At 32.8% G+C, this 13522-nt stretch overlaps 1 protein-coding gene across 1 annotated transcript; it reads right to left on the bottom strand.

The window, feature by feature from the left end:
• Positions 1-6417: 6417 nt before the first annotated feature.
• On the bottom strand, positions 6418-7541 carry LOC130510683 (protein phosphatase 2C 3-like; the record flags this gene model as incomplete). Its single annotated transcript, XM_057007246.1, is given in 2 exon segments — positions 6418-7212; positions 7314-7541. Coding segments are annotated over 2 exon segments (729 nt in total), but the record flags the coding sequence as incomplete, so codon positions are not given.
• Positions 7542-13522: the final 5981 nt, after the last annotated feature.

The following is a 13522-nucleotide window of genomic DNA, read 5'->3' as shown; positions in this document are numbered from 1 at the left end:
TCATTACGACCCCAAGCTTTCTGATTTGCATATGCAAACCTTTGAATTAACCCCAAAATTTCCATCGTGCTTTCCAAACCTGCTAATAATTTCACAACGGTCCGTCTTCTTTTGATTTCTTTTAAATGGGAACAAAGTGTTAAAATAGACATATTGAGGCTTGATTTTCGCCCCAAAATTCTCAATTGTATGATACAACTCCTAAATTAGGAGTCCTAATACACGCAAATAAACATATATGTAATATAAACACCTAAATACAATCTAAAATGATTTATATGAACTAAAATGAGATATTTAAAGCCTATAAATACTATAGATATCATGTTCCAACTTAATCAAACTAAACTCCAATTTTGAATAAAGGAAAAACCAAACAAATTCTTAGAAAACTAAACAAAAATTGTGTATGAATTTATAACCAGAAGATTTAAACTATTATTGATGATGGCTACCTAATTGTTTTCAATAAAAAGATTTGGCAACAATAAATGGTAGTGAAGAAAAATATGATGGCTACCTATTATATCGCTATAGATATTAAGATTTAAAAATGGATCATCAAAAAACTCTTTTATCTCATGAATAATCTCTGGTCCAATGTTTTCCCAATACCGATGGTAGAAATTAGCAGTAAAACCATCCGGCCCTGGTGCTCTATGCGCCCCTATATCCATAACTGCATTTTGTATTTCATCTTCAGTGACACCCTTCTTGTTGCCGCCATTGCTGAGAAGATGTCAATGTGACCTGAATGTGTGTCCCTGAAGAACAAAATTATATCTGATTGCCAAATCCCAAAGCCTTTCACAAATAATATCTACAACATAGGCCTATGTCAAAAGAGGAAGAAATAGCCATTGGACTAAGCTAGAGTAGATTGTGATTCCCTTTTTGTCGATTTAGGCTTTAATTATATGTTATCTCACTTTGGCGTCTACATACAATTCATTTCTGGTACTGTAGCTTAGTCTCCGAGAAGTCATACCACTGGTAGACAGAAATGAAATTTTATTGAGACTTACCTTACTATTAAATTTGCATATGTGGTTAGCAATTGTACAGATATTTTTTTCAGTTTGTGAGTAGATAGATGACTTTCTCAAAAGTTGTGAGAGATCTAAATTATTATTTAATTAATTTATATTTTAATAATTTTTAGAAACTTACAGTAAAAATACTTTGAAATTATTTATCCTCTATCACCTCGCTTGTTCCGTTTATTATATTGGATTTTTCAAATATTTTGTCTACTTACAAAACAGTTTTTTTAAAATGGTACTTACAAAACAGTTGAGATCATCCTTTTATAGTCATTTAATCTTTTTAAATTTAAAGTTACTGTTGCTAAATCAACTAAATTCTATCCACCTTCAGTGTTGTGAAGAAACAATTAAACTATTCATTCTTGTGTGTTTATATAAGAATGCACAAAACCCATCAAGTTCAACTTTTAAGCTGTCACACAAAAAGAGGAAAAGTGAAGAATCTTTTGTATTCCCCAAAATTTCGAGATCTTCATTCCTAGCATTAATATCATTTCTATATACTAATTTTGGTAAGTTGATAAGCACAATCACATTATTAGTATTAAGTAAAAGGTATATAGAGAAAGAATATCACATGCAACAAAACCAACGATAGAAACTGCTATTTTTGTGTCAGAGATGATAAACATTAGTTTAGACTCCCTAGATCGGAAAAGGGTTTCCTTTTACAGCCAGCATCATGCTCTATTAGATCCGATTTGAAGTAACTTCTATAGGTGAAAAAGACAAAAACAACATTCCTAAACTGACCGGACGTGGCGAGGAGCTTATGCTGAATACAGGTTTCTATGCCGAGCTCCAGCAGCAACATGAGAATCAAAGCAGCGGTAAGGTGTGCAGCGACATGAAGAACTCCGATTAACATCCGTCTCTTCCGAGATATTTTTGAGGGAACAAACATAATTGCGGATACTAGCAACATGACAACACCGGTGAAAGACACATATGACTGCTCTGTTATGTACACAAAGGCGCTCCAAACTGTGCCTAAGAAACTCCCCAGGTGGCCAGAAAATGAATCATCTCGTAAGATGTGGCCTAGCTTACACTGAAACCAACAAGGATTAATGAAGATAAATACCTTTTCATGAGTGTATGTGAGTACAAGGTCGGATCTAGGCAGAACCAGGTGTAACATTGGTATTGACCCCGATTTTTATATAGCAATATGCTCCCAAATTATGAAAAAGTAATTTTTAAAAATAATTTTTAAAGAGCTCCGAAATTTCAGATCCGGCCCTACATCAATATATACAGACGCAATTAAGTAAGTAAAACCTCACCTGAGGGAACAAGGAAAAGACCAAGACAAAGTATATGATGCCACCAATGAAATCAAATTGCCAGTTCTTTTTCCTGAACTTCAAAATATTCCCCAAAGCAATCTGCAAGGAACATCAAACAAATATAAAGTTTTAGAATGCAAAGAAAAATAGGCAAATCATATAAGAGACCAAAGAAACAAGAAGAAGAAAAAATGAATTACCCTGCTTGAATCTTTAAAAGAAGGGTAAGCAGATTTACATCCATAGGAAGAACCATAAAAATTAGAAAAGTTGCTAAAGACATGGGTGGGATGCAAAAAAGCCCCACCACAACCATTAACAAGGAGATGTTGGACATGAGCAGCAGGATCAGGTCCATCTGATTGAGTAGTACAAGAGTGACGCATATAATGATGCAAATCTCCTGCCATTCTAAGTTTGCACCTGCCTTTCAAAAAGTCGCATATCAGGTGTCTCATGTTCTTTCCTGTATCATCTTTCCAGTACCAATCAAGAAGCCAGTTCGGCTCATGTGTGATAATGATCACCGCATCATCCTCCCCAACCTAAATAAAAAGATTTAATCAAATAATAGTTTTGGACCTTATTGTACATGTATAGCCAAAAAAACACATTAATATAACTAAAAAAGACAAGCACCTTACGTTTAACATCCGATCAGCTGACAATGATCAGTGCCGAGTTTGTTGCAGACGACGAAGTTTATGGCGGTGGTTGATACTTTGTCGACGCATTCGCCGGACGAAGAGTATATCGGGGAGAGACAGCAACCGTCGATTTGGACCGGAGATGCGGAGATTGTTGATGCGTGATGTACAAGGGCAACCGGTGTCAGATATAATTTTGAGTACAAGACCGCATGTATAGATATACTCTGCGGAGATTGTTACAATTCTTGGATATACCCTAAACCCTTGGATAAATCCTAAACACTAAACTGTAAACCTTTGAGTATACCCTAAACACTAAATCTCTCTCTCTCTCTCTCTCTATCTCTCTCTCTCTCTCTCTCTCTCTCTCTCTCTCTCTCTCTCTCTCTCCTTCTCTCTTCTCTCTCTCTCTCTCTATACATGGATGGGAAGGTCACGTTTTCTTCTCTTTTTTTTTTGCAGGGTCTGGTCTGGTGGTGTAAGCCATGTTTTTATTGTTGAAGAAAGAAGAAAGGCTTGTTGCCTTGTTTGTGCGTTATCTCTTAGTTTAAAGAAAAGAGCTCACACCTGAAATTCTGAACTATTTATTTATTTCCTGTTTCTTCTATATATATTTTTTTATTTTTATAAAAATCCTTTCGAGAAAAATAAATATATTCACAAACTCTTTCTATAAAGAAAAATATATACAACTTACTGCCAAGAATGGAATGAAACCCATTAGTATTACTCATATATGTCTTTCTATATGTAGATTTCAAAATTATATTTACTTTTTGTTTAAGATAATTGATGATGCATTATGTAGTTAGAGTTAGAGCTGTGCAAATCAAACCAATTATGTAAGCAACCGATGGTAACATTTTTTTAAGAAATGAGTGTCTAGTTTAATGTGAACGTATATTCATCCGAGAATCTCTGATAACCTGTGCCTTGCACGGGATGAGATTATTTTTAAGATATTAAGACGTTAGGTATATTTATTTTGGATATCAGTTTAGTTTTGGGTTGTTTTCGGGTTTTAAGATCCTATGATATAGATACATTCTAAAATCATATTTATTTTTGTTTATTCGGTTAAAATGGTTGAGATTTTTGGTGTTTTAGTGATAAACTAAAGACTATTTGTATTTGTTTGATTTCATGTTCTTTGAATTTTAGACAATTCTAATATAAACCAATCGTTTCATATTATAAATTATAAAAAAATCATAATAAAATCAAATTTATATAACTGTTGAAGAAAGCTAAGATGCCTATAAAACAATTCATTTCATTACAATTTGGTTAATGGTGAAATGAAGATTTTAAAATAATAATATTCTATATTACGCCTGATTTAGAATCTTCACCTCACATTTTGTTATATAAGTACTAACTTTAATGTGCATATTTGTGTGTATGTAAATTTTTTTTTAAAGTGTTTCATCGCTATATACATATAGCGTTAACTAATATTGAAAGAAATGTTTGTTCATATAACAAATGAAAGTTTTAATTTTTAAATTAAAATTAATTAAATATAAAATATACTTAGTCATTACAAAATATTTTTTTAAATAATGACAATTAAATTATATACATAAATCATTGTATAAAAATATATACATAAACAATAACATTAATATATCTACACATTGAACCTGCTGAGTTTAATTCTTACAATGTATTAAACATAAGGCCAATGAATTTTAACAATCAAGCATTATGTTTTAACATTTATTTTTCAATTTGGTCTGCGTAAAACATCTTCACAACCTACGAAAAAAAAAACTTGAAACTTAGACATGTTTAAATAAAGAAAACGAAATTTATAAAATGTATTCAGGTGAAGAGTAAAGATGCCTACATTGGAGTCGATAAAAACCATTTCAATAGTTAGACCACTACCAGCAGAATATTGCTTCCACAAATAAAGGATCTTAACCATAATCTTCCACATTGACTTGAATAGTTTCAAATCAGACACATAAGTTACCGCAACCATTATAGGAGAATGAGATAAACTTGTTAAGGTTTCGGGTGTAGTGTATAAATAAAATTATGTGGAGCAGTGAGTCTTATATAGGTTTACTAAACCTAATTCAATAAATGTGGTATCTTGGTATAATATCGTATTAAATGAAAAATATTTTTACCTTACCAATCACTCTTAGATATATAAATTTCCATAACAAAAAATGTGAAATATATGACATTTAGTATCATCAATTTACCTTGTTAATCACTCATAAAATATAAATATTGTCCAAACGTTAATGCTAGCCGGTCTAATTCGGGATGGGTAGAATTCATTGATATCGGTTTAAAAATCTTAACCATATTATTAAAATTCATGTGTAATAGAATTGTAGTATTTCATTCGCTTAAAAATTTACGTGTACTACATGAGAATGACTCGTAAAGCATACTTGACAATGAGAGACTGTAGTAAGAACTCTTATAGTTTGTATAGAATGTGTTATCGCTTGTGTCAAACTGTTATTGTTTGTGAAAACAAATGCTACAATGTCTCGAGACCCGTACTTCGCTAAATGCAGAGACTGTCGGGTCAAGAACAGAGTCTGCGGGTTCAACACAACCCACCCGAATCAAGACTTCATCTGTTACTCCTCTCAAAGAGAGACAACAACAACAACGACGTCCCGGTGATATGCCTCATCTTCGCTTTAACATGTATCCTCTTCGCCATCTCCGTAGCGGTAGCCATCTTCCGATCAAGAAGAGCGAGCTTATATTAGTTATTTTTTTATGAAATTTTCTTCTTTTCGTAGATATTTGAAACTTATTAAGCAAGAAAATAAATATTGTTATCTCTACTTAAAAAAATTGTTAATTTTAATTAATAAAAAGGTCCTCAAATAAATCCCACACAAAACGCCAAAAATACCAAAAATACCAAGGACGAAGATTAATAAAAGGGTTAGATATATACAAAGTTCATAACGTAAACAATTGTTCTCGATCTTCTTCTTCTTCTTCATCTGTATACCATGGAGTTCTTATATCGTTCTGATATACCATCTGAAGATTATGTTATTCAAACATAGACGGTCGTCACGATAATGTCCATGTTATTAAATAAAAAATATGTTTGAAGATTATGTTATTCTAACAGACCAAACTCATCAATTAACAAAACCGTTCTTGCATGAATTAAAAAGGCAAAGGAACGTGCATGAATTGATAACAAAAACAGATTGTATGAAGTCATTATCTCTTCATTTTATATAGTTGATCATTAATAAAACCTAAGAGAGACCTCGACCAACCAACCTCGCAACTCATCAACTGACCGCAAAACTATATATTTACGTGAAAAAACAGAGAAGATACTGAAAAGAAACTGAGAAAAAACTAAGACGATGCGGAGAAGAAACAGAGGCAATTGCGCGAGGTTTATATATATAACTCATCAACACGATTGTTATGATCTTGCTCATGTCTCTTTCTTTTTTTGTTTGTCGATTACACAACTAAAAAAGGCAAAAACGATGGTCCAGAACAAAAAAAAAGAAAACAACCATACCCCGATTTAACCGGTTTAACGAAACCGAGATTTTTTTTTCAACTAATGCTTTTTTCCCTTTAGGGTTTGGAGATGAACCGAGGTGCCTTCGTCCCAGTGAAACCTCCACACACTTGACTTGACCCAATGAAAAAAAAACAAAAGAATCATATTTAAAAAAAAAAGACGGTGGAGTAATGAGATAGATTAGTGTCAGCTCAAGCAACGTGTCTTTTTCTTCTTCTTCTGAGATCAACGACCACGACGCTTACGTTGTCGCTATTATGCTTAGCCAACGCCAGCTTCGTCAACAACACTGACGCCTCCGTGCATGCTTTGTCCGCGATCTCTCCTTTCTTCCCGCTCTTGCTCGACCCCACCACCACCTTCTCATCCTCTTTCCCGTCACTACACTCGTCCTGAGTTTCTCGTCGCCTTCCACGGCCACCACCTCTTTTGTTAAGATACATGTGCACCATCGCGCACGCCGCCTCGTTCGTCACCACGTCCCATAATCCGTCGCTCGCTAGAATAAGAAACTCATCTTCTTCGGTCCGGTCCGTCACAGTAACTTCCGGCTCCGAACTCACGTATGGTTTCAAGTAATTATCACCTATGGCTCGTGACATGGCTAACACGCCTAAGACTCTTGGACCATCCCAGTATATCACTCTCCCCCCTGCTTCCTGGATCCGATCCAACTCGTCAGGACGATCCGGCTGTTTATTTAAAACACAAAACAAAACAAAAATTAACACCACAAAAAAATAAACAAATTAAGAAAGATATGTTTCTCTCTAGAGAGAGCAGAGACGCTGACCTTGTGATCTGTGGATAGAGGAACTGGTTTTCCATTCCTACAGAGAACTGCTCTGGAATCGCCGCAGTTAGCTACAACGATCTTCTCCGGAGTAACGACGGAGACAACGGCGGTGGATCCGACAGCGTCACAATCTGGCGTTTGAAGCTCGCAACTGCAGTTAGCGCTCATCACGGTTTCGCCCCAACTAACAACCTCATTGTCCATGCGCGCGAAGCTACGCTCCATTGGCAATGACACACAAGAATCCTCAAAGTGTTTCGCATGAAAACATTGGCAGAAGACGGCAAGAATGACTCAGATCCATTGGCAATATGCTGCACTCGGATCCTCAAAGTGTTTCGCATGAATGAAAAAAAAAATGGGTTACGTTTCTTCTTGTGGAACCAAATAAGGAAACAAAGCAAAGAATTAAATGTTCCGTTTTTCTTAAACTCCCTCACAGAGTGACACGTGGATCCGAGCCTTCTCATGCATTCTCACCAAAATCGTTTAAGGAAAGCCTTAAAAATGCTTCTCCTTTAATATATAGGGGATGTTAAATATAGTCAATGTTATTTACTCAAAATGAGTTACAAATAGTTAGAACTGATGCATGGAAAATAAAAAATATTAGTCACAAGTTATCTGATTTTTTTTGCTAAAACACACAATTGATCTGATTACACTTAACAAAGTAATAATGATATGGGGGAATTAGTGGAATAACAAAAAAAATACTAGTTAGATTTTTAGAGAAAGGGTAGAAAGATATGAGGAGAAAAGAAGAGAGAGAATTGGGTTTTCGTTACTTTTTTTTAATTTGGGTTTTTTGTTACAGGATGCAATTTCCCTAAACTGTTATTGAACTTACAGTATGTGGATTGGACTTTTACATGTTTTTAGCAGCGTTTAAGTAGTGGTATTGACAATAAATATGGGTACTACCGAGCATGCATCCAAATAGGCGGTTAAGTAACATATTCATGATTGCATGGATGATGGACCCGTGCTACTTATCATATTTGCTTCAAATATCATTTCAATTTTAAATGATAACTGATAGATGGATTAATACAAAATATTTTAAAAACATTAAAAATATTATTGTTTGCTTAAATACTTTGTTATTAGTTAATTAAAAATAAAATGGCCAAACCTTAACATTTTCCATTGGCACGATGGATCCCACATTGTTTCATCATAAGAAAGGTGCACCATCTTGTAAATATATAAAGTGGCATAAATATAAAAGTGGCCAAATATCTGAGAACAAATATATTGCGATATGTACTTGTGTTGATTAATATATGCCCCACTTCAAATCATTTCAAACTTTTCTTTGGTTCACGGTTAGTTTTAGAAACGGAAATAGACAGTGACAAAAAATTGTTCTAAATTTCAACGTTGGTATCATTTTTATTCTTGTCGTAATTTATGTCTCTCTGTGCTAAAATATATCTAACAGAGAAAACTTTGGTATCATTTTGTATATCGTAGAAACAATTATCACTAAATTAAGGTCAAAATAATTATCATAATATTTGTTGATGCGCATACAACAACTGGAAAAACTCAAAGAGTAAGACGTTCAAGTTTCATAACTTAACCTAAATTGTAGTCCAGAAGTATTTTATCAATGTTGCATATATTCAAGAAATGCATCTCGTTAAAAAACAGAGAAGAAAGAAAAAAAACTTAAATTCCGGAGGTAATTATTTACTAAAACCAAAAACAAATACAAAGTCAGTGCTGCTCGGTTAGGATCCAAATTCCGAAGAATTGAGCGTATATCAAATAACATCCTGCTATCTCAGCAATAGGTGTCCATTTAGCTGTAAACTTTCTTCTTTTAAATTAAGACAAGGGCAAGATTTTTTTTTAGCCGTTACATATTTTATTTAGTTTTTTCTTTATGGTTTTGAAAGAAATATAAAATACTTTCTTCCAGACCGAAATTCAATCTGGAATACGCACGGGTAAACCGTAAAAACAATTATACCAGCTCCATTTTTTTTGTTTTGAGAAAGGGCAGAGGCGGCCTTGAGGCCAAGCAAAGCAAGCATCTGCTTGCAACCTCAAATTTCACATAAAAATATAGTCTTTAAAACCAGTCCATATTTCTGAAAAATATATAAAACCAGCCATTTTTTCGCTTTTCGATTGCGGTCTTAAGTAAATATGTGAATCTGAGGACCGGTTCTGAGAAAGGGCCTTACCAGCTCCAAATTCAGACGCCCATATGTGGAGCACCGGTGGAAAAACATTAACACCTTTTTGCTAGAGTTAATTCATATTATTTTTTCATCATATAAAAGCTGCACCATCTTTTCAACATATAAAAGCTGCACCAGCCCTATGGGCTCTGAACAATGTTTAATTTCTAATTGAAGCATTTAGTTTGAACAAAAAAAAAAGCTGCACCATTTTATAGATATATATAGTTGCATAAATATAACAGTGTTAGTTGAAAAAAAAATATTCCCTCCGTTTCATTTTACTTGTCGTTCTAGGTTTATGCACACGGATTAAGAAAATATATGATTTTATATATTTCAAAATAAAAACACAATTATCTATACATATAACCACATTTCAACCAATAAAAAATAAAATGAAAAACTTTTTTAATAAATTTTACATTGAAACTCTAAAATAACATTTATTTTGAAATGAAATTTTTTTCCTACAACGACAATTAAATCAAAATGGAAAGAGAGTATATAGAAGTGGCCAAATATCCGAGAACAATATATTGCAATATGTACTTGTGTTGATCAATATATGTCTCACTATAAATCATTTTTAAACCATTTCTTTGATTCGCACTTTTGTTTTAGAAACGGAAATAGACATTGACAACAATTTTTTTCTAAAAGCACCAATAAAAGTTAAATCTATTATATATTTAACAAAGAACGTTGGTATCAGTTTTTATTCTTGTCATCGATTATATCCAGAAAAACTTTAAAAGAGCGTATCTCTCTTTTTTTTTTAACAACAAAAGAGCATATATCTCTTCTTTTTCTTCCTGAAGACAAACTTTACCAATTTAATCTTACATTTCCTGCACCTGTTTCTCCTCTGATCACTGCGAGAGGCTCCTCCTTTCTTTTGTATTCTTGTTTCCCTATCCATGTGCTTCAATTCAAGGTCCAATTTTGATCGTAGAAAATTAGAAATTGTAGAAACGATTATCTTAATATTAAGGTCTAAACAATTATCATAATTTTTTATCTCAAAAAAAAAACATTATCATATTTTTTGTTGCTGCTCATACAACGACTGAAAGACTCAAGATAAGACATTCAAGTTTTATAACTTAACCTAAATTGTATTCCAGGAATATTTATCATCAATATGTTGCATCTATTCAAGAAATGCATATCGTTGAAAAAGAGAGAAAAAAACTTCAAATTCCCGACACAATTATTTACTAAAACCAAAAAAAAAGATTAAAAAAATACAAAGTTAATGCTCGCTTAGGATCCAAATTCCAGAAATTGAGATTATACCAAATAAGAGCCTGCTTTTTCAGCAATAGGTGTCCATTTAGCTGTAAACTTTCTTCTTTTAAATTAGCTGTGTTTCTTGAATAATAAGACAAGGGCGAGATTTTTTACTAGCTGTTATTTATTTCATTTAGTTATTTCTTCATGGCTTTGAAGGAAATATAAAGATACTTTCTTCCTATTTGGATATACACCAGGTCCAAATTCAGACGTCCACATGTGTAAAGTTATAACATATGGAGAGAGTACCTGAGAAAAAATCATTTTTCTTATATCAATATCGATATATCTTTCCTGTGAGGAAAGCTATATCGATATCACGTAAACATGGATAATTGGAAACACGTGAACTGGTGTTGTTTCCTTAGATTATAACATGAAAGTTTCTTTTCATTTGGATTGTTCTTCTCATACACCTCCCCGCCCCCCTGAATTCGCTGTTTAATTTCTTTCTTTTTATTGGTTTGGAGATTCACGTATAATTCCTCCAGTCGTATAAGGATCTCCTCCTCCAGATTTTTACTACTTTTGATTTTTTGGGCATAGTCCTCAATACGTGAGGAATAATACAAGCACTTTTGGACTTCACTGCGCCTAGCTATTGTTGCATTGTGAACATGAAGCACTTTACTTTTTTTTTGATCAAAAAACATGAAGCACTTTACTGAATATAATAATAGAGTCTGAAACCAACAAGCCTATGAATGTAAATCTGCTCAAACAGGGTAGAAGTGTTTCTTGCTTAATGGGTCTCCGTCTCTCCTATCACAGATTTCCCTTATTATTATTTTTTTCCATTGCATAATTGCAAGTGTTGTTTTAATTAAATAGACAAAAATTATTTCACCATGTGCTTCAATACTCCAAAGTCTTAAGTGAGTTCCTACAACGGGACTAGTTGGATCCAATAACAGTGGGTATATACAGTAACGAGCTCCAATCAACAAAATAAACCGGAATCTTTGGAGTACTAATAGGTTCCAAATCAACGGCCAGATCACAGGCCGATTAAATCAGGTATCCAAACTGCTTTCGTCTCTATCTCCTAGTCCTCAACCTCCAACCACCGTAATTTGATCTAGCGTATAAGCTATATAGGTCATGAAGCCAACAATGAAGAAAAAATATAAGAAAGCAAAGTTTTCATTAACTATTGATAAATTGTAAGACAACATATATGGGGAGAAGTCTACTTTTAAGCTTTTAAGTCATAACAAACAAAAGTTCGATATCAAAAATAAAATCTATAGAGGCTGTAGAGGAATAACTTTATTTTTTGTTTTTGATCAACAAGAGGAATAAAGCTATTTTACTAACTCCTAAATATTAACTAACAAATCTCTTCATTCGCAGTCTTTTTTTTTCCTTGATCATCGTGGATTAGATTCATGGGTTCCAATCTAACTGTACAATGTCTTCATCCTTCTCACTGCTCATCCGCGAGAAAAATTTGACACAGAGACAACAGCCAAAAAGGGTAACAATGACGGTCATCATTACCATTACTCGAAACAACACCATGACCGTTTCTTCATATCGTGATGAATCCATGACGTTAACGAGATGCCCCAAGAAAATAACCTACTTTTTATTGAATCCTTGAAAAAGAATACGGTGATTTTTTTAATAGGAAACAGGTACATACGTATATATAGGTTTATATAGATTTTGATTACTCCTAACCACATTATGATACTTATACCAATAAAAATTGTCTAACTGAGATTTTTAATTAAGTGTAAATCAAACCTCGTGCCTTAATTTTTCTGTTATATTACATCCAAAACATAAAGATACACTTCATTCCAATCACCCAGTTATTGAAGCGCTATTCCTTTTAAAAATTTAATATCTATAATCGTGCTATTTATTTTAAGATAATTACAGAGGTGATTTTGAAATATCTAGAAATTAGTATACTTTGTGTTAAATTAATAGTTATAGATAATATACTAATTGATATAAAAAAACTGGATGCATTTAAATTAATTTTTAAACCAATTCCTATATTAATAGATAATTAGAAATCCTAGTGACTATATCTATTATCCTTTCATATACTCCCTCTGTTTTTAAATAACATTTTTGAGATTTTTCACACTTAATAATAAACAATTAAAAGAATTTTTAAAGCATGATTTTGTTCTAGTTTATATTGCCTATAATTTCTAAACCAATAAATTTCAAGAAATGCAATTAATGGTTTTTGAAATTCCAATTATTCATAATTAGCTTACAAAAATTTACATTGAAAATAAAATACATCTTTTTGAAACAAAAAAAATTCCTAAAACATACATCTTTAAAAAACAGAGGGAGTATATGTTTAATATATAAGGGAAATCTAAGTCAACACGATCACGATTGATATTTTAATATATTTTCGCTGCAAGATTGATAAATTATATTTTTTTTAATAAAAAATATTTGTAAATCATTCCTTATCTGGATGGAATTAGAATTCGTATAAATTTAATTAATATATATGTATATACAATGTTTTTAACTATGGATGTAACCACCTGTGGATTCTATGGCTGCTCCTCCGTTTTCGTTCGACCCCCGCCGTGATTACATAATATGGCTTGGAACCGAATGTATCGGATTTGTCTTCTTATTTTCAGTCATCTATTTATTATATATGTAGGGATTTTTAGGATGGCTGATTGGTGATGAAGTTATTCATGAAGATTATCGCTTACGCGATATCGAACTTGG

This window comes from Raphanus sativus, chromosome 4 (genome assembly GCF_000801105.2).
Source record: "Raphanus sativus cultivar WK10039 chromosome 4, ASM80110v3, whole genome shotgun sequence".
Lineage (NCBI taxonomy): Eukaryota > Viridiplantae > Streptophyta > Magnoliopsida > Brassicales > Brassicaceae > Raphanus > Raphanus sativus.
This window is presented reverse-complemented; position numbering and strand designations above follow the sequence as displayed.